The sequence below is a fragment of the Danio aesculapii genome, chromosome 1 (assembly GCF_903798145.1).
Source record: "Danio aesculapii chromosome 1, fDanAes4.1, whole genome shotgun sequence".
Classification (NCBI taxonomy): Eukaryota; Metazoa; Chordata; class Actinopteri; order Cypriniformes; family Danionidae; genus Danio; species Danio aesculapii.
This window is the reverse complement of record NC_079435.1, coordinates 38049342-38072472: the sequence shown is the minus strand read 5'-3', so window position 1 is coordinate 38072472 and position 23131 is coordinate 38049342. Positions and strand designations below refer to the sequence as shown.

General features: G+C 36.6%; 1 protein-coding gene across 1 annotated transcript in view; it reads right to left on the bottom strand.

Moving 5' to 3' along the window:
- Positions 1–247: 247 nt before the first annotated feature.
- The window catches only part of adgrl3.1 (adhesion G protein-coupled receptor L3.1), a 217182-nt gene continuing 194298 nt past the window's right edge, over positions 248–23131 (bottom strand). The window contains exons 19-24 of the mRNA XM_056459942.1: positions 20828–20996; positions 13252–13380; positions 12675–12771; positions 6942–7067; positions 4629–4646; positions 248–2873 (exon numbers count right to left, since the gene is read on the bottom strand). Of these exons, the coding sequence (XP_056315917.1) occupies positions 1960–2873; positions 4629–4646; positions 6942–7067; positions 12675–12771; positions 13252–13380; positions 20828–20996 (1453 nt within the window). The 3' untranslated portion in view covers positions 248–1959. The remainder of the gene's footprint in view (positions 2874–4628; positions 4647–6941; positions 7068–12674; positions 12772–13251; positions 13381–20827; positions 20997–23131) is intronic.

The window sequence follows — 23131 nt, the reverse complement described above, 5'->3', positions numbered from 1 at the left end:
TACCGAAACTGGGTCACGATATAGAACGACGGACTGCTAAAGTCTTCCGGCTGCTTTCCCAGACAGAGATTAAGTCTAGTCCAACAGGATTTTCAACAGAGAATCACAATCCACAGTACAATTTACTCCATGACAATCCTTCCCTGAAAAACTGCCCAGAGGAGTCATGACCGCTCCTCGTCCCGCCGCTGCATAATTGAAAAATCGAATTAAAAGAAGCAGAAACTCACACCGCTCCCCTGTGAAATATTGTAAATATTAATTCAGTCATTTTATTTGTTGGCAAACAACTTTCACTGTTACAACAAATATTAGTTATGAGTTCATTCAGTTTAGAATGCATATGAAAAGAATAAATAATAATTTCATTGATATTGTAATAATAATATTGATGATAATAACAATAAAAAAGGTCTCAGTGCTGATTCGTTTCTTTTCCCGACGCTCTCTAAGATCCTACATTTCTGATCTGTTGGAAAAATAACAAATAATAATAATAATAATAAAAAAACAAGACTGAATCACAGGAATAAATATGCAGTCAATTTTTCTCGGGGTGGGTTAACAAGGGATAGATGTGCAAGCTACAGGGAGTCTCAGTTTGAGAACAAGTAAACAGTAGTTTCAGAAACCGACCTTTACAAGGTTGTTTCCATTTTCCAAACAACTCCGCTGAATTCCTAGTCTGTTCTTTTACATGGTTATTTTATGAGTTCACGCATGATTTTTAATCACAATTTCTCCGGACCACACTTTTGTTTGCGATTTCGCCTTACTAGCTTCTCTTTCTATGTTGATTAAACCGTTAAAAACAGACTCGATATGTCACAAAAACAGACCATCTTTTAGCCTGAGAACATTTTAGCTGTGTCAATGTCTGGAATTCCTGCTCTTTCACATAAAAGGTGGCATGTTCAAGCGTAAACACTCTGGTATTCGTGACATGACGACATTCCAGCATCATTGGGATCCCATCTGCAATGGCTTCCAATCACAGAGTCTCTTGGTTATCATCGACACAGTGAGAATTACGATAACAAAGTGTTCGCATTTGAACAAAAAAAGAAACGAAGGAAGCATGGTCATCCTTCCAAACCAGAGTGTGTATGTCGATATGTGTGCTGTGTCTATAAGGGATAGTATTCTGGAGGACCAGCACAGCATTGTGGGATTGGTCTAGTCTACAAAAACACATACAGGGGCGCAAAATATGTCGAAAACATGAAACGCATACGATCATATGCAATATCGGGAATCTGTACATTTTACATGGACAAAATGTTCCATTTGTTTGTATTTAGTGAAGATTACCGTTCCCATAACTGAGATTATTACTGAAAAATAAAGGTAAGAAAACAAGATGCGTCCTCAGTTTTGAAGATTAGATGACTTCCAGATCGGTGCTAAACGAGAAGGAATGTGTGCAGCAGAGAATCACAGAGAAGTCTAGAGAGTTGTTGTGTGGTTTAATGCAGTTCAGAGTCTAGGTCGGTGGTCTCATTATCATACACGGTCATCTAAAATGGCAGCTAGTCTTTCCGTAGTCTGTTTACAGGCTCTCCGATATCCACGGTGAGCTTCAAGGAAAATCACGCAGCCGCTGGATGAAGGTCGAGGAGAGCAAATGATCAAGGGAGCAAAAGTTTGTCCACGTCTCCAGATTTTAAAAGGACTTTACTGAGCAGATTTCCAACGAGATTGACAAGAAAAAAGGTCTATGAGACCTGCCTACATGCGGTAGTCCTTGTTCTAGCGTAGGAATGGGTTACTAGTTCTGGTTACTGGTTCTAACTGGAGCTGGATTTTGGTGACTTGTATGAACTGGAGTTGTGGGGCTTTCTGAAATCAGTCTCTCTATCAGTGCAGTAGGTAGTGTATCCCATGCCTTGTGCATTGTGTCACACTCACACACACACACTCGCACGCTGAGTGACGATGTGTGTGCGCGTGCGTCAGTGTCTATAGGCTGGTGACCAGTTGTGAAGGATCTGGTGGCTGTTCTTCAGGCGACGAGTCTTCTTTTTCAGGTGGGGCGATGAACCCGTCACTGCCGCCACGTCCCATCTGATAGTAGCTCTCTAGTTCCTGTATGTGGTTCCTGGAGCCCAGGTTGGGCATGCTTTTGTAGTACACGTCGTCCGACTCCATGATGACCCCTTTACCGTTGGCCAAGTGCAGCTCGCTGCCCTCTTCCTCCTCACCATCTTCCTCCTCCTCTTCGTCTTCATCGTCATGGAGACCGTTGATGAGGTCATCAGTGCCATGCGGGAGGTCGGTGAGCGTGGGCATGCTGGTGTAAAGCGAGTCTCTGAGGGGAGAGTGTGTGTGCGCACGGGGAGTGTGTGTGTGGGAAGAGTGTGTGTCATTGGGGAGAAGGGGGAAAAAGCTCTCGCTGTTCTCCTGTGGGAGGCGCCGATGGGCAGTGAACGTGTGCAAGGGGGCGTGGTTTTCAGGAGGGGGCGGTCGCGGTGGCAGGAGCGGAGCTTGTGACTCCTCCCGAATGAGTTCCAGGCTTAACCCACCCCCGTCGTCATGCCGATGAAACGCTCCAGGGTTGTCGAGCACCATGACATCGTCTTTCACGATGGACGAAGATCCGGCGACGCCTCCGTTGGCCAGATGGTTGTTGAGTTTGTTGGTCAGGGTTCCCTGGTGGGCTTTTCCCTGCCGCTCCTGTGTGTTCAGGTATGAAGGAGTGTAGTTTGCCGTCAGCTCTTTCAGGATCTTCTTCTCAAGTGTAGTTGGCGGCTCGCTGCCACGGGAACTGTAGGTAAGGTAATCTCCTGCTGCCACACCATAGCTGTTGCCATGGTTGCCATTAAGAGGCAGTGTATCCATGACGCTGGAGTCCCGTGCGTTGTTGAGAATGCCCTCTGAAATGGGAAATAATACAAAAATTACAATCACACTTACCCTCATTAGCTGATTACATCTGGCAGATACACATTGATATTGGGGAATTCATTTTATGATGTCCTTATGATATGTACTTGATGTAGTGATAACAGAAAACTATGCATAACTGCATGCAACCACACCTAAACCAGATCTATGTCTAACCCTACTGCAAGTGGGTAAAAAGATGGACTAAGGTTTTTTTTTTTAAAGAATTTAAAGAAATAAAGTGTTTTCATTTAACATTGTTTTTATTTTGGAGCAAATATCAATGACTATAATACACTTTTAGAGAAAACACCCACTGAATGGCATTCAGCATAACAATAGCTTAGACAAAATTCAAATAGTTTATGCTGGAAAAAACTTGTGAATATATTTACAACAAAAACGTTTGATGACATGATGAAAGACTTAATCAAATCCTAATTAACGGTCATTTTAAATATGTATAGGTTATACTTTATTCTTTAAGCCACCAGGTATTGCCCATTGTCAGGAAGTATTAAATCATTTAAATGTAATAATGTTATGATATATTATTAATTATGATAACTTATTCCTTTATACATCTTAATTATTACCTGTCAGAATAAGTATGTTTAATTCAAATGTTGTATTAAAATTTAAAGTATTAAAATATAGTTAGATTTTTAGATAGAACATTTTTTTATTTTAGTCTGTTATGCTGAATGATGATAGACCATTTTTATCTATATTTTAACATTTCATATCTATATTTTTTAAATCTATATTAACTGTATTATATATAGTTACCTATATACAGTGTATATATATATATATATATATATATATATATATATATATATATATATATATATATATATATATATATATATATATATATATATATATATATATATATCAGTTGAAGTCAGAATTATTAGCCCCCCTTTGAATGGTTTTTCTTTTTTAAATATATGATGTTTAACAGAGCAAGGTAATTTTCACAGTATGTCTGATAATATTTTTTCTTCCGGAGAAAGTCTTATTTGTTTTATTTTGGCTAGAATATAAAAAAATTAAATAAAAACTTTTTAAGGTCAAAATTATTAGCCCCTTTAAGCTATATATTTTTTGATAGTCTACAGAACAAACCATTGTTATACAGTAACTTGCCTAATTACCCTAACCTGCCTAGTTAACCTAATTAACCCAGTTAAGCCTTTAAATGTCACTTAAGCTGTATAGAAGTGTCTTGAAAAATATCTAGTTAAATATTATTTACTGTCATCATGGCAAAGATGAAATAAAAATAAATAAATAAATAAATAAACAGGGGGGCTAATAATTCTGACTTCATCTGTATATTTTTAATTATTATTATTATTATCATATTTACATTTACTAAAATGGGCTTGTCTTTGTCTTCACTGTGTGTTGTCTAATATTATTTCATAAAAAATATAATTACACAATAACAGCTATAACCAAAGTGTACCTAAATATTTCACACACACCCTATTTATGATTGCTTGTAATATGAATCAGTTCATATACTATACAGTGTGCATCATGAAAGATGCTATCAAATAGGATATTAACGTTTATCAAAAGCGAAACAGATGAATACAGGAGGGACGCGGGTTTAATGGGGGAAGGAGCAGAGGAGGGAATGGGAGGGATAAGAAATAGGGAAAGATTAAAGAAGAGAGACGCAAAGGAGAATATATTATAAACGTGGAGCTGTTGTGAAAGTAAATGAATCATACTTGAATCTCTGTAGGAGGCTGCAGACCCGCATGAAAAGAGAGAGAGAGAGAATGATTACACACATAAATGCTTATGGAACACATCCATAGAGAGAGAGGGAGAAGTATTATATTCAGCTCAGGCTGTGACGGCCATTAGTGACTGAACGCTAACCTGCTGAGTTTAGGACAGATGCTAAGCTGAAATGTTCCTTTACCACCAAATTATTAAACAGAACAGATGGACATAGAAACAACATAAACAAGCTCATTAAACAGACACAGGAAGTATGGATTTCCTAGCTATTTTTGAAAGCGTGTGTCTGTATTGAAGCATGTGTACAGACAGAACAGTGTTTGAGGAAGTTTTTACGCTTTTTATTTCCCAAGGTAACAACAGGATGCAGAACAGAGTTAAATTAAAAACACGGAATTATATAGAACAAAAACAAATGAACAGATTTTTTTTACTAAAACTCGCTGCAAAATAATAATAGGAATAATAATAGTAATAATAATAATAATAATAATAATAATTTGTCTAAAGGCTTTACTTATTGCCTATAGAAATAATGCCCAAAGAATGAATAGCAGATTTCATTAACACAGAGCCATACAATTACTCTAAGCACATCATTGATTTGCAGCTGCTTTATTAATGAATAATCAATTAATTTGATTGGTTATAGGTACTTTAATAGATTGTCAATTTTAAAGTTGATTTATTAAATATAATCAAATAAAAATTGTAAATACACTACCTGACAAAAGTCTTGTCGGCAATCCAAGTTTTAGGAACAACAAATAATAACTGGACTTCAAGTTTATCATTTGGTATCAAAAGTGGCTTATATGAAAGGCAAAGGCCTCTAGATTACACTTATTTTACAAAAATAATATATGATCATGCCTTGATTTTTAATCATTTAATTAAGACAGTGAGGTCTGACTTTGTTTGGATAAAAGTCTGGTCACTTAACAGAAATATTGTTCAAAATAAAATATAAATAAAGTATGAAATATAAAGTCGTGGTGTAGTGGAAAAAAATAATATTGTGTATGACCCAATACACTCAATAATGTTCATTTCTGGTGACTGGGCTGGCCAATCCTGGAGCACCTTGACCTTCTTTGCCTTTAGGAACTTTGATGTGGAGGCTGAAGTATGAGAAGGAGTGTTATCCTGCTGAAGAATTTGCCCTCTCCTGTGGTTTGTAATGTAATAGGCAGCACAAATGTCTTGATACCTCAGGCTGTTGATGTTGTCATCCACTCTGCAGATCTCTCGCACGCCCCCATACTGAATGTAACCCCAAACCATAATTTTTCCGTCCCCAAACTTGCCTGATTTCTATGAGAATCTTGGGTCCATGTGGGTTCCAATGGGTCTTCTGCAGTATTTTGTGATGATTGGGATGCAGTTCAACAGATGATTCATCTGAATAATCTACCTTCTGATCCACTAGAAGTCAAGTTATTATTTGTTGCTCTTACAACTGGGATCGACGACAAGACTTTTGTCAGGTAGTGTATATAAATGTATTAGGTTCCACACAATCAATTTGTGTTGGGACAACATAAAGGAATTAAGTTAACTTATAAGTTTTTTTTCACAAATTTAAGTGGATTGAACATAAAACAATTATGCTGTCCACCAAAAAAATTGTGTTATTTCAGCAAATATTGTTTTTTTGAGTGTAGTATATTGTAGAAGATGTGCAATTGTAATCCTTTCAAATCTTAATTAAAATACATATTAGTGTAAAAAATAATTATCAAAAACATAAAAGCAAAAGAAATATAATCTTAATAAATCCACAGAGCAAAAACCTCAAAATTTTCTTCTAAAATTAGGATTTTTTCCAGCCTACTATGTTCTCAGTTATTTCACTTTAAAGGCAATGAAAATAACATAATTGGTACTGTAAAAATAAAATTACGGAGCCTACAGACAAAATGTGCTAATTTTAAAAGTAAATATCAGACGGCATTTAAAGGTTTATGCATCCAAAATCTTTATGTACACTTATATAATAGGAATATTCACACAAATATATAAAAATACAAATAATTTAATACAAAAATACAAATAATAAAAATACAAATTATTAATATCTTGCAGCATATTTCAAATACTGTATGTCCTATTTTACAGTTATCATATTAGTTAAGAAAAGGCCCAATAATTTGTGTATTTAAAAAATGAAGACAGAATGTTATTTTTGCTTTAATTGCAACAATGAACACTTTTTAAAGAAACTACGCCAGATTCCCTTCACAGTTGTCACCCTGAGACAGAATTGCAGCTTGTGAATGTGTATGTGAAAGGCAAACCTTGGGTGTTGAACATGTTGGCAGTAGGGTTATTGTACACAGCAGACTCTCCCAGTAGTGTGTTATAAGGATTAGTGCCATGAGGACGTAACAAAGCATTGGAGATGAGATGGTTAGCCATGGTACCTACAACATCCATAAACAGAGAGAGAAAGAGACAGAAATGGAGGCAGGAGGTTGAGAGGAGACAGAAAGAAGGAGCAACAAAGAGACAGAAAAAAGATGCACAATAAACAGTTAGAATGATGCAGACGACAGTAAGTCAGTAAACGTGTTCAAACAGCTTTAAACATCAGCAGTCGCAGCATGTTAGTCGGGCCGGACAGGAATGTAAAACCTCCCATGCGGACTGTAATATCAGCTCAACATAGAGCGTGTTTATGTGGGACAGCTGTTGATGTTTGACATTTTGCCTTGCCAGTGTGTCTTGATTGGGAGCCTTTTTTTCCATGGCTTGGGCTCTGATGTCGCTGGATGACTTTTAAAAGCTCACATTCTTGTTTACACAGGACGGAAAAGACAAAGGAGCTCAGAGGAGCAAATCATATTAGCGTTTGGACATAACAGAGGCAGGAAGGGTTTGAGAATTAGCAGAACATGAGCATGCACACACACACACACACACAGATGTCTGATCCATTTGGACTCCAGGGTCAGGAAGTTGGATGGCTTTTCTCCTGTGTTCCAGATTCTTCTACAGTTCCTCTTTTTTTCTTCGTTCTCTCAGGAAACAAACACACACTCTGACAATTCTTTATATATGGGCACTTTGGGCTCCTCTGTTAAAACACTTTCCACCCTCTCGCTAGTTTGTTTCATTTGTATACTAACAGTGTCCAACAGTGGACATCATTTGTCTTGCTAAGTCTTTATGTATCCAAAACACACACATACAAATACACACACACACAAATACTGTCAGTTTTTTGGGGGAGGAATGTATACAGCTTGACTGGAAATGACAATAAAATATTCTTTTTGCGTTCCTTGTTTTCTTTCACGCCGCATGTCAAACACTCTTTATTGACATGTTTGTGTCCATGGTAAACAGTATATTTTTATAGGAAACTTTGTAAGTGGCAAAAATGTTGGTTGCGACAGAAATGACAAACACTGACGGACAGATGTTGAGTAAGTAAGGCTGTCGCTAGAGGGGTGAAAGGTGGTGACAATTAGAGGGGCCCCCACTGCCAGTGTTGCCAGATATAGCTGAATTTTTCCAGTCCAAGAGCTGTTCAAAACGCACAAAAAACACCCAAAATAGTAGATTCATATTTCAGTTAATTTGAATAATTTAGTTTAGTTACTTTAAAGGTGCTGTATGTAAGTTTTTGACTCTTCTAAAGCATAAAAGCATTAAAGTACCATAATATGTTTGCAGATATGTAAGAAACATGCCAAGTGAACATTCATGTTATCTGAAAAACAATGCAGAAGTCAGATATTCTGCTTTGAAAATGGGCATTCCGTGCCGGAATTTTTTTTTTAAATCTAATTAATAAATATTATACCTCTTTAACATTAATAAATGTACATGCTGAATCACTGATATGTGTTGGTTTGCATTATTTCACAGTTCTAAAATTCAATTTCATATTCAATCTTATTTTATTTTCAAGAGGTGAACTATCTGCTGCTGCTTTCAGTATATGGCAATAAATGTCATGTAAAATGGCATTCAAACTCACATTGTTAGCATTTAACACTGAATAAAGCACATGAGGTTTACCTGAGGTGATCAGTTTATCCGGTTGTTAACCTGTGAGAAATAAAGCCGTTTCTAATATATCAATTTAAGGTGTTGGTTAGGATAAAAACTCCTTTTAATATGGAAAATATTCCTTCTATCGTTGGCCATTGCTTTTATTTAGAACACTGATTATAGTCTCGCTGTTGGTCCTCAATCTGGCAACTTGCACTTGTGTTTGTTTTGATCTAGGAATGCAATACCTAGTTCAACCACTGGGTGTCAAACTTGCATACTGCACCTTTAACTGTGATCATTTTTGACCCATACAGCAACCAATACCAGCAGTCACAGAACCACTAGATAATCGAAGCACTGCCCCCCTCTCACCCACACACTGCACTTAATGTAGTGTAGATTACACTACCTATTAGAGTAGGTTTTGTTTTCGAAATGGGGTATAATTTTGTCCCATTTGGTGTTTTAAATCCTTTTAAACATAATTAGGTGCTGCTCGTCAATCAGATAACGCTTCTATGTTTGTTCTTGCTGTCAATTGCAGATAGAAATGATCGATAGAAGTGTCATGATAAACCACTGTGAGTTTAACTGTAGGCGCTGCATGATGCGTGTGCACGCGAAGGGGAGTCAGATTTGTTCGGGGAGTCAGATTTTATACAACTTTTCGTCATCACCTCCGGGGAATGGGCCCATGAGGTTTGCACTATGCCCTGGTCACTACTGACTAAATGGAGTAGGAACACACAGTTTTGTTAAATAAGTAGCATATAAAATTCAGTTAACAATACCGCCCAACTTTTGTCAACACGCCTGTACCATGTTTTACCTGGACAATTAAATTCAAAACCGCCCAATCTGACAACACTGCCCACAAAATCCAGGAGTTCTGCTATATAGGCCCCGGTTCTAAGAATATTTAGAATATTTTTATTAATTGTGTGCCAGAGATTTTTTTAAAAATTACAGAAACATGTAATTTAATTAAATATTTTCCAAATATCTGTTCGTTAACCCCTCCATAAAAATGGTTTAGTCTGATATGGAATATTCATGAATTATACAGTCAGTGACACATCTGAGGAACCCAATAAATTTGTAAGTCCCCAAACTTGTGAATAGGACCAATCAGTGTTGACTGATTAAAGTAAGAGATGAACTTGGAAGAGTAGGACTGACGGACTGATTAACATGAAACAAAAACATAAATTAGGATATCAGTCAGAAGCGCTATGAAAAGAGAGGAAGGCCAGAGGAGCTGCTGTATCCCAGTCTCTTAAGATGTTCTTTATGTTACAAACCCCTTATGTGTCATGACGGTTTAGTGTAGCATATGGTCATTTCACTGCCTGATTTACTTTCATGGAAAAAGTACCATTTACTGGTGCCGGGTGGGCACTGTCATATTTTTCTCATTTCTCCTATGCATCGTCACGGCACATGTCACAAGTGATATATTTATTGAATAAAGAGATTATACATAAAAGCGTGGCATTATGCTAAGCACTGCCTGCTGATGACATATTTAAGTACAACATTACTCTTGTATGGATATATTTATTAGCTTTAAAATATATTAATTTTGAAGGTTGTTGGGGGCCCACATCAATATTTATCAGGGGGCACTAAATCCTCTAGCTACAGCCCTAAATTTGTGTAAAATACCGTGTTTTATCTTTCATTCTTTGCTTAGATTTCAGTTTTGAAAACGCAATTTATATTTTATGATGGTTTTTCATATTATTTAACTGAATTTTCATTAAGATGTTGCCGTTCATGAACATTTCCAGCATGTCATTTCCAAATGTGTATTCTGTTTAATAGCATTTTGCATCTTAAATACATAAAAATCTTGCAATTGTATGCAACTCATTTATTTTCCTTTTGCCTAGTCCCTTTATTAATCTGGGGTCGTCACAGTGGAATGAACCGCCAACTTATCCAGCATATGTTTTATGCAGGAGATGCCCTTCCAGCTGCAACCAATCACTGGAAAACACCCATACACTCATTAACACACATACATTCACAAGTTTAGCTTATCCAATTCCCATAAAGCGCATCTCTTTGGACTTGTTGGGGAAACCGAAGCACCCAGAGGAAACCCAAGTGAACACTGGGAGAACATGCAAACTCCACACAGAAATACCAACTGACCCTGCTGAGGCTCGAACCAGCAACCATCTTGCTTTGAGGTGACAGCGCTACCCTATTAAGATGTCAATACAGTGTTAATGTTAATAAACATTTCCAGCATGTCATTCCTAAATGTGTATTCGGTTTAATAGCATTCTGTTAAATAGCATCTTAAAAAACATAAAAATCTTGTCAGTTTTTGTCAAACTTACAGCTTGACTGAAAAAAAGTATTTAGTTAATATTTAGTTTGTATTTAGCTTGTCGAATTTGCTACATTTCAAAAATAATCTTTATTGACAACAAATATTAACTTGTGATAGAGCTGTTGTGTATAAAATGCATATACAGTAAACAGTAAACATTGCGTACATCAATGATTTATCTGTACAAAACATTTTGCTTATATTTTCATAGTAATTCAAAGTTCATATTTCAATATATTAAAACTATGTTCGTATTTAATACTAATTACTTAAGGCTAAAAGTCTAAAGCTGCGGTCACATTGGACTTTTCTCCACATAAACTTCCATTCATACACACGCGAATGTGTCAGACTGGAAACGCAAGCTCGTGCGACAAGTTTCGCAGTTCGCTGCGTTGAAAAGTTCAAGCTTGGTGAACTCTGACTTGTGAACTCACATCACATGGTTGCGTGAGACCAATCGAAGATCAAAACATGACCTCTCTGGACAGAAATGTAAAAATATGGACCAATTGCTTGCTTTTTTAAATGTCTAATCATCTTGTTTAATCCCGACCCTTTTCGCAGCGCCGTACGACAGAATTTCGCAAGCTCAAACTCTAGTGTGACCGCAGCTTTACTCAAGAACGAGGGTAAAACAATAAATTGTACATATTCAGCTTAATTATTGAGGGTGGGTGGGGAAAATGCTAATATAAACAAATAACTTAAAAAAAGAGGTAAAATGGTTTCTGCAGGCTTCTTCAAATCAAATTTAAGACTCCTTAAGATAAAATTTTAGACTTCTACAGGGCTAAACACTAAGGATTTTTTCTAATGGCCCGGTTACTTCTGTAAATAGTTTTTGTATTAACGGAAGATCAATGTAAAGGGATGTGTTGCTTTAGTTTTCTTTTCTAATTTAATTCAGAGAATTTGCTGTAAATGTCTAACAGCTTTTGTGAATTGTCTCTCTTTGCAATAAAAAAAAAAAACTTAAATATAAAAAAAAAAAGTTTTGAGATGGATTACTGGTGATTTGGTGTTGGCCCAATTGGGTAGCTTCACTTGGACATAGGCAAATAAAGACCTGTTTAAAATTATTTAAGACATGGGCGATGCAGTAGGTAGTGCTGTCACCTCACAGCAAGACGGTCACTGGTTCGAGCCTCACCTGGGTCAGTTGGCGTCTCTGTGTGGAGTTTGCATGTTCTCCCCACGTTCGTGTGGGTTTCCTCCGGGTGCTCCGGTTTCCCCCACAGTCTAAAGATACTGTATGTGGTACAGGTGAAGTGGGTAGGCTAAATTGTCCGTTGTGTATGAATGTGTGTGGATGTTTCTCAGAGATGGGTTGCAGCTGCAAGGGCATTCGCTGCGTAAAACATGTGCTGTTGCGACCCCGGATTAATAAAGTAACTAAGCCGAAAAGAAAATTAATGAATGAATGTAAGACATTTTAAGACCCCACAGTTGAAGAAACACATTTTCTGTGTCATGGCTCAGTCGATGCTCAGAATTAACCACCAGGAGATGAGACCTGAACAGCTTTCTGTTCCACTTTTCTCATATCAGATCACAACATCTTGTGAATATACAGTATTTGTGTGTGGGTGTGTGTGTTTGTTTGTTTATGTGAGACTGTATGTATATGAATACTGTGTGTGTTCACATGGGTGCATGTTTATGTGCGTGTGTGTGTTGGCCTTACCTCTATTGAGAGTCGCTGAGCTGTTCATATCAGCGGTGATGAAAGACGATTCTGACTGCTTCCTGACAGTGTCATTCCACATCCTACGAATACGACTCTGACAACAGATGAAGAGAGGACGTCTGCGTTTAGTTCCTCAACAAAGAAGCTGTGTTATCTAACAGAAATCTTCCACTGCAGGTGTGGACGTAAAACGCATTACATATTTTATCGTGTATCATACATATCACAGATGTCCATTGGTTTAGTTTTCGTTTTGTCGACAGTTATCAGCATTGTGTAACTGCTAATTGGAATTTGTCATGGACCACCATTCTGATTGTATTCAGGACGAGTGTGGTGAGCTGAATGCTGAGTGCACCGTTTAAAATAAGGCTGAATGTGAAAGTGGGTCATATGGGACTGTATTCAGCCATGAATAAGAAAACGCCAGAGCTAAAGTGCTTTCTTTAAGAAATAACAAGCCAGTGACTGCATTGACCAGTGGCAGCTTATAGCAGTCACTGGCCTAGAAAATCTCTTGAGATGGTTTTGGAGGATCCCCAGCAGGTGTGTGTTTGTGTGTGTGTGTGTTTACTTGTGAGTTGGTGGAGTAGCGTCCAGGTGTGCGGGCTGTGCTGGTCTTTGTTGAGGTGGAGATGGTTGACTCCACGCTCTTCCCACTGCAGCAGTGTGTGCGGAGACATCGGCCATATTCCTTACGCACCTGCACAAACACACATATAGTTTGCTTATTTATAGTTAACATAAAACTAATAATAACTAACAACGATCAATTCATTCGTTACAGTATTTAAAAGCATAGTTCACCCAAAAAATGATAATTCTGTCATCATTTACTCATCATTCTCTGTTCGTTCCAAATCTCAGAAAACAAAGGAAGACATTCTGAAGAATGTTAGAAAAAACAGCCATTGACTTGTCTAGTATAGTATAGTATAGTATGGTATGGTATGGTATGGTATGGTATGGTATGGTATGGTATAGTATAGTATAGTATTTTTTTGTTTTTATTATGGATGTCAATGGCTAAAGGCGACATGGTGTCTCAGTGGTTAGCACTGTCGCCTCACAGAAAGAAGGTCTCTGATTCGAGTCCCGGCTGGGTCAATTGGCATTTCTGTCTGGAGTTGGCATGTTCTCCCTGTGTTCTCGTGGGTTTCATCCTGGTGCTCTGGTTTGCCCATAGTTTTGAATTAACTAATTGGCCGTAGTGTATGTTTGTGAATGAGTGTATATAGATGTTTCCCAGTACTAGGCTGCAACTGGAAGGGCATCCGCTGTGTAAAAAACATATGCTGGATAAGTTGGCGGTTCATTCTGCTGTGGTTCATTCTGCTTGATTAACAACGGGACTAAGCTGATGGAAAATGGCTGCTTTTATTCAACATTCTTCAAAATATTTTGTTTTGTGTTTAACAGAAATTCATAAAATTATAGAATCACTTGAGTGCGAGTAAAAAGTTAAAACATTTTGGGTGAGCAACCCCTCTAATAATCTTTACTAACATTGGTCAATAAAATATTAGGCTGTCAATAGATTAAATTAGTCACACTTTGCTTTAAATCAAGCATATAACATGTATCTTTCTACCCAGCAAAGTAAACCATTATTTACATTTATTAGGATTCTTACAAAACGAATGTTTTTTTCCACAAGATTTCCAGAAAGGACACAAAGAAACTCAAGGAAAGGATGTATAAAGTAAAAACCAGGAAATTAGTCTGTTTAATTGATACATTTATGCACAGCAAAGCACCCCTAAAAACACAGAACAAAACTGTCAATCACATTTAATTATTCAAAATACACGGTGTACGTTATTTGAATTAATTCATTATAAAATATATTTAGGACACACTAAACCAGAGGTGCCCAAAAATAGGGCCCGCAGGCTTAAGTTGATCCATGGTAACCTTTGATTTGGTTAATTGAGGAGCAACAAAAAAGACAACTGAAATTCAATGTTTCATTTGAATCACTTTTAAAATGTAAATACTGTCACTTAACATATAGTGGACTATGCACAAGATATTGTGAGCAAATCAAGGCAAAGGCAGGAGCAGCTCGACTAGTGTATTCAGTATTGAGCTCCATTGTGTTATAAAATGGATTGTTTATGTTTTTACTATAAGACCTTGATTAGAAAATACTCCATCATCATTTAATATGTATTAAAGCAATTTTTTCTAGTTATTTTTAAATAATAAGCAAACAAATGAGCAAATTTAATGTAATATGGTTTGGTATATTTAGCTTTGTCCCACAGCCCTCAATCAAGTTTGGTTTTTGGCCCTTTATAAGAAAAAGTTTGGGCACCTCTGCATTAAACCAACGCCTTGAGAGCATATACTATATACAGATCTATTCAGAATTACTAAACACAACAGACACAACAATTCAAAACATTATCCACAACATGAATGTAAACATTGTTAATGTGTTGAAATGTGGCTGTGAATACAATAAATACAATGTGCATGAATATAACACCCATGCAGCCAACGGCTATAAATTGCTACAATTGTCATTACCTTGATTACACTCCTCATTCATCAAAACTTTAATAGCCAGACGCTGGTTTGCTTTATCCTGCTAAAATGCATAGTTTGTGTTTTATTTCGTTTCATACAGCAGAGAGATGTTTGATTTTCTGATTAATCAATCAAATTTACTGAAAACTGGCTGTGAGTCACTGTTCTATGTTATTATTGATGATCTCAGCCTGCTTTTCTTTGTAATAGTGCTGCTTTAGGATGATAATGTTTTAAATGTATTTTTACCAAATCATCAGAATGTTCACTAGATTATTGGACAAAAGACTAAATATAATTGCCCATCGGTGGTGGGACACTGCAGGTTGAAATCACACATATATTAAAGAGCCCCTTTTATGGGTTTTTGAAAATGACCTTCCATGCAGTGTGTAACACAGCTCTAAGTGAAGTGAAATATACAGCTAAGGCTTAAATGTGTAAGTGTGCCATTTTAAAACTATGGATTCATCTAGAAAAGAATCGACTCGGAGTGGTTTAAATGAATCATTGGGGTAACAAATCTTTAGCTGTGTCGGCATGACGTCGATACGGAACTCAAGCCCTGCCCATTTGTTGCGCGTGCAGACCTGGGAAAATTGAACCCCCCAGCCCCGCCCACACTGTAGTTAGTAAAAGAAGAAGATCCCTGTAGCAGATCACTGTAGCAGATCCCTGTTGAATCATGTCGCGAAGACGCTGTGCTCTGGAGCGTGAGGGAAAGTTATTGTTATTTTCCCTACCCAAAGATGAGGCTGTGTCAGTGGTTGAAGTGTATTTTTGCAAAAATACCTCAGCATTATAGCCCCAGCCTTGTGCTGTGTTCCTGTCATTTTTCTGACGAGTGCTTCAGCAATCTACATGCTTACATAGGGGGATTCGTTGGCCGTTTGTTAAAGGAAGGATCAGAAAAGACTATTGATGTATGGGACTTTGTCAGAGCTTGACAGGAACTTTACAGTACACAGTTCATGGACCAGTTTCTTCCTCCATTTCACAAGTGTAAGTAGCTTTAGTGCAATTAAAATGGTTGCCTCCTTGTTTTCTCTAGCTTGCAAATTATGTATTTAATTATGCTTTGATACTTGTAACCGCGTGGCTTGTACTGTAAACGCGGCGTGTACCGCTTACTTTACGGGTTTCAAACACGTTTGTGAGCTTGCGATCCTCTGCCATTTGTCAATGCCATGGCCACAGTAAGCTGTTCCGACACATGTGCAGCGGTCAAGTTTCAAAACGTGTGTCATTGTTAAGAATAGAGCAAAATGCTGGTGTTTAACTGCATTGCTTTAATGCACTCCTGTACTGCGCTCACACATATACTCTGACTACTTCAAAATTGTTGATAAGCAGATTCTCTCTGTCTCATGCTGAATGCAGTCGACTAAATCGCAACAGACTGGGTCATCGGACCAATCAGTGCAGATTAGCATCGCGCCAAGGAGGGGTTTGGGAACAAATGAATCGCTGAACGAATCATATGGGAGTCGTTGGAATAATTAGGTTAGTATTATAAGACAATGAATGTGTTTTTTTGACCTTGCATGCATATCACCCTGTTGTTTGTGACCCCCAAAACCAAAATATGACCTTTTATAATGCATAATAGAGGCTTTTTTTATTTTGCCAAGCCAAATTATTGTGAACAATCAGTTATGTTTGTTTAAAAACACAAAGTTTAATGTAATTTGTCCATTCTTTTGTGTCCTTGTTACCATATAATTACACATTTACAGAGTAATAGTAATGTACAACTAAAGGGTTAGGAATAGATTTAGTTTGGCATTACACTGTAAATAATTGCTGGGATCCACACAATCATTTTGTGTTGGGACAGCATGAAGGAATTACGTTAAATGATTTGTTTTTACACATTTAAGTGGATTGAACATAAAAAAATTAAGCTGTGCAAAAACTCAAGAATTGTGCTATTTCAACTAAATCTAATAAGACGTTTGAACAAACAGCAAACATCATTTATAAGTGTGGTTACTTGTAATTATACACAATTTATAGTAAAGTAACCACATATAATGTGCAACATTGATACAGTAAAATTAATCTGATGTTCCTTTTAAATGATTTCATGTTCAGGTTGTAAAAATCATGTAGTACAGCTCAATAATATCATTGAACGAAAAATAAATGATCATTTTAACATAATAAATCAGCTTTTAAAAATAGCAATGATTAGTATCTGAGCACTTTTAGCTGAATACATTGTTTTCTGTTTACTAGTTCCATTAAGCTTTCATTTGGGGGTATTACAAATAATGATTTTTGTATAGATAAAATATTGTGATTAATTGTGATTTGATTAGTTAGTCAGCATTTCTAGTAATTAGATTACTTTTTTTTTTTAATCGACTGGTTAGCTCAAAGTTTCTGCAGGTCACAGTGGGACTGTGTGAACGCATTTCTGTGTGCAATGTCCTTGTGAACAGCAAACTGAACTTTCATGTGCATGGCAGGAAACTGTATATCATTTACATGACTTCAATAGTTAGCATGCTGGACGACCTTCCAAATGACGTAATCTCAATCAGGAAAAACACACAAATACATTCAACGTCGCAACCTTCACCTTCATTCTCAAATGACAAGGACCAAAACATGCACTCCTGCATCCAAAAATCTAGACATAATAACCATAATGGCCATTATCAGTACAAAATTCCCCGTTGTATCAGCAATAATACAGCTATAATTGCTTTTTAATGTTGTTAACATGGACGTTGTGTTATTGTTTGCGCAGCTGTTGAAAGAAAACTCTCTAAGATCGGCCAAATAAAATCCACCGTTTTTATTCCTCCATCTCAACGGATGACTGCACACCCAACTCCTCGAAGACCTCAACCAAACACGACTTACAGCTTTAGATTTAAATCACTGCTGTCTCCACAAAACCCAAATAAGCTTAGATCAGTCCCTTGTCTTGTGAAAACAGCTTCTTGCGGGTGTTTTGAGAGAATTTATTTATTGCGTTAGGATCCATTAGGTAGACAGTCCGATATATTAGTTAAAAATGGATGAAATGATTCACTTTAGGCTTGCACGCACATCTATTTCATGTGTAAGAAACATGATTAATTGGCAATTCAGCTTCAAGGTTGGGCAGCGGAATACATAAACTCCACAACAGCCCAATCATCCTGTCCTTTCATAATATATAGGAATATTCATATATACACATATTATTTCTGCTCTAATCAATATCTGTTTCTTTCTACAGCTAAGATGCACCAGAGTAATGTGGATATGAGCATTTTGATGCTAAGTGTCTCTGGAAGCAATCCACCGGTTGGCCATCAGATAATTAAAAGGTTTAAAATCCATCATGAGCTAAATAAATCTGATGAGCGGAGGGTCTCTAATTGAGCATGCATGTGACAGAAGGGTTGATTAATGAGATCGTTACTAATGAGAGGCCAGTAAACTCTCCGTAAAATGCCCAGGAAAGAGGTCAATCGAGCCTCAGTATGTGAGTGTGCACGTGATAGAAATACTGCAGATGTTTGCATAACATATATGGGTGATTCTTCAAGCTAGGGGAACTTTTCTGTCACCTAGGAGGATTTTAAATACAATCGTTTGTGACCTCGGACCACAAAACCACTCATGAGCGTCAATGTTTTAAAAAATAGAGAGAGAGAGAGATTTATTCATAACATGGAGACTGAATAAATAAGCTTTTACATCGATGTGTGGTTTGTTAGGACAATATTTGGCTGAGATATAACTTTTTGAAAATCTGAGGGTTCAAAAAAATCTAAAAACTCAAAACTAATCAAAAAATATGTTTTGAAATAGTTACACTATAAGAATATCTTCATGGAACATGATCTTCTATATATTCTAATGACTTTTGACATAAAAAAAATCTTTCATTTTGACCCATTGCCAAAAATATACATGTGTAACAAAAGAACGCTGGGTTTTGTAGCCTAGGGTCACATTAAAATTGGATAATGATTTAAATTTGATTTGTGAAAATCTGAAATGTACTGCTTAAAGTTTTCCATAGCAACTTAAACCATACCTGTGTATGATTTTAAATGCTTTGAAAGGAGATTCTCAAAGAAAAATTTCACCCCAATTTTTTTATCTGTCATCATTTACTCACCCTTTACATGTCTTCTGTTAATCACAAAAGAGGATTGAAAAATGTTGGAAACCTGTAACAATTGACCTCCATATTCAGTACTGTATAAAAGTCACTGGTTACAGGTTTTCAACTTTCTACTAAAGATATTTTTGTGTACATTAATAGAAAGAAAATCATACATGTTTGGAACCACTTGAGGGTGAATAAATAGTGAATAAATTAGATTTTTTTTAATATATACTATCCCTTTAAACACAACACACTTTAATAAAAGTCAGTAATGCATCTCACTGTGTTATACAAGTTTCTTATAATGATATTTAGGTGTTTTACCCATGTTTTCAATTATGCATTGCATTGTGCTGCTGTTGTGTTTTACATTTGGTTAAACCATTTTTTATGCATGCACAGACACATATGTCAGCATATGTTTTATGGCAATTCTTTTTCATTTTAAATAACTGTTTAATCTGTCCTCTTTCCCCAACCCAACCATAATCCCACCCCTCACAAGAAACCTTGTGCATTTTGTATGATTAATGAGTTGTTTTCCTTGTGGGACAAAATAAATTGTCCCCACAATGTTAAAAAATACTGATATTGCTATACTTGTTGGACCACACAATCAGACAAAACAACTAGCACACTTTCATGAGACATTTTACTACAACATTTTGACCGCAAATTTTTGTCATTTTGAAAGGTTTCTTTCAGTTTGTTCAGGAAAAAAAGACATGTGACAACGTGAAGGCACAAAACATCACAGCCAAGATTGCACAAATGATCGCAATGAGTGACCTGCCATTCGCCTTTGCAGAGAACCCTGGGTTTCTTATGCTTATGGAGCACATAGAACCTCGATTTGTAATTTTTTAAATGTATTATATAAGTATCGGATTGGGTTTGGTATCGGTAGATACTCAAAATCAAATGACTCGGACTCAAGGGCAAAAAACCTGATTGGGACATCCCTACAAAATGCTAAATGTTTCTTATGAGGGGTGGGATTAGGGTTAGGTTTGGGTAAAGAAGACTGAATATAGTCTTTAAAATGAAAAAGATTAGCCAAAAAACATATCCTGACATATGTGTGTGTGTGTGTGTGTGCATGCATAAAAAATGGTTTAACCAAATGTAAAACACAATGCAATGCATAATTGAAAATATGGGGTAAAAACACCTTAATAGCATTCTAGCAAACTTGTATAACACAGTGAGATGCATTTGACATGTTTTTTTTTCTGGACATTCATCGATGGACAGAACATTCAGTATTTTAACAGGTCTAAATTTATTTTGCTAGTGAACTTATTTTCCTTTAGAAAATTTCAAACATGGAATTTCCATCATAACCAAAACATCAAACATCTACTCTACAGTATATCAATCCAAGGTTGATGAAGGCCATGATCTGAGCTGATAAATGTTTCAATGCATATGAAACAGCTTAAAGTTTCATTTTTCAAGCTCCCAATAGTCAAAAGTGCCACTAACTGAAGAATGTGTGTGTCACCTTTTTCTGCAGGATGCAGTGAAATATGAAGATGAACATTCCCTGCAGCGAGTTGAAGATGGTGAAGAGGTAGGCCATGATGACAGTGCTCTCATTGATATACATGAGCCCGAATGCCCAGGTCAAACCCAGCAGACACAGCAGAGCAATAGCACCTATAACCCAGGACCTGAGAGAGACAGAGAGAGAGGTCAAATTAAACAGTTCAAACGCAGAACTCTCACTCACTCACACACGCATGACCTCAAACAGTTTATATTTCTATAACAGTTTATATATCTGAGCATAACCAAATGTTATATTACTGCTCAGTATCTGTTTCCTCAGTTCAACAATAGTAGGATCAGAATATAAACTGTCTCGGAGAAAGGCATTATTCTACAGCAGTCAAATGTCAAGCTGGCTCCAGCCATAATGTCTACTAGTCTGTACTTAGCACTGAGCCTCACACCCATTTAGTGATGTCATTTACTCTTTGGGGTCACCACACACACACACACACACTTAGACTCACACATAATCAGCTTGGAAGCCATTTATACTGTGAACCGAGCTAATGTGACAGCCTAATGTTTGGCACTGAAACAAGATCATTAGAAAGTATGAGTGAGAGAGAGAGAACGAGAAAGCGAGAGACAGACAGACAGACATACAGACAGACAGGGGCAAACTACTTTTCAGACGATGTACAGAGAGACAGCAAACATGAATTATTGTTTCCATCAGAGACAATAATGCTAATAAATAAATAATGGCGAATTAAGATGGAAAGACTGACAGACAGACAGAAGTATTGATTTTGCACCAACTCGGGACTGATGCAGAAAGAGAACACGCACTCATGAAGAATTATAATTACATTGTTCATTTCAAAGAGCCACGTTGGAGAATTGATGAATGACTTAAATCATTTGAACATTCAGAGAATCAATCAAACAGTGGAGGAAACTAGACAGCTAAACACTCCAATCAGAATGCACCATTCAGAGAACTGGCACTCTGATTGGCCGGAGACCCTTACCAGTGACTATCCATAACAAGCCATGCCTCAACAGAACGCTGAAATGTAAAACAGGAAAGAAAGGATGGAAAAGGAAACAACAAAGAAAAAAAGACAGATGAGGCTGATGAATGATTCATAAACATCATAAATAAAACAAAAACACAAGAGATGGAAAAGCAATGAAAACTTCGACTTATGATGATGGTGAGGAGGATGATGAAATATGGTTGAGTTTTCTCAGTCAGTGGAATGTGATCATATCAGACAGAAAAAGAAGACTACATCATAAAACAGGCAGACCAGCGGTGTGTTCAGAAGCCCTTGCACCTTGTGATAAAGCAAGAGTTGTGATGTGGGGGTGGAGTTAAGCTCACAGTGGCCAATCGCATCACAGCGGTCCAGATAATCTATTCCATGCACGGCAGCTTCCGGACTTCACATGGAATTTGTGCTGAGGCTAGAGTTTTCACTGAGCCACACTTTGTAACTTAACTTTAGATGGAGACAGAATTTATTAAAGCGGCCATCTTGTACTCTTTGCAAGAAGAGCCGTTTCCTTCTGCTCATTAAAACGGTCCCTTTTCTGGTACTGATTTGATGACAAAGAGACTAATAGTGCTAAGGTGAGGGTTACATAATGCCACTGCATGGAGCTGTTTGTGACTATGTTATGAATATAGAATATCAGATGTATGCAAGGAATGTACAGTATGTCTTGTGTTAGATATAGGAGCGCACAATGTTACTATAGAAACCAACTAAGAGTCAGTAGGATTTTATTATTATTATTATTTTTTTTTTTAATTATTATTATTATTTAACACTTTTACTCATTACTGACAAGTTTAATTGATAAAAAAACAAATAAGTTTTTTTCTTTGAGCTTCTATATAAATCCTAAAAATGGTCATTTTGGTTAAAAAAAAAAAAATAAGACACTTTTAAAATCATGACATGACACATGTCACGAAGATGAATGAGATTTTATGCATGCCTGTGACAACTTTCATTAAGTGTCATTAGCTCAGTTATGTCATTTTAAATGCAAAGATTACATTGTTTAAGATGTTTTTGCCAAGATTCATTAATCTACCTTAAAATATGATTATCATCAGGCCCTTACAATTGTATCGTGGATATTTTTTAGATCACTTTTATTCAGTAGAACAAACTGAATTTGATTTGTCGTTAAAATTTCTCAGGTTCAATACTCTGACAAATCTTCACCTTATAATTATAAGGTTTTGTCTAACATTTTTGTCAAAATTGAGTTATTCACATATTCTTATTAAATGGCTTAT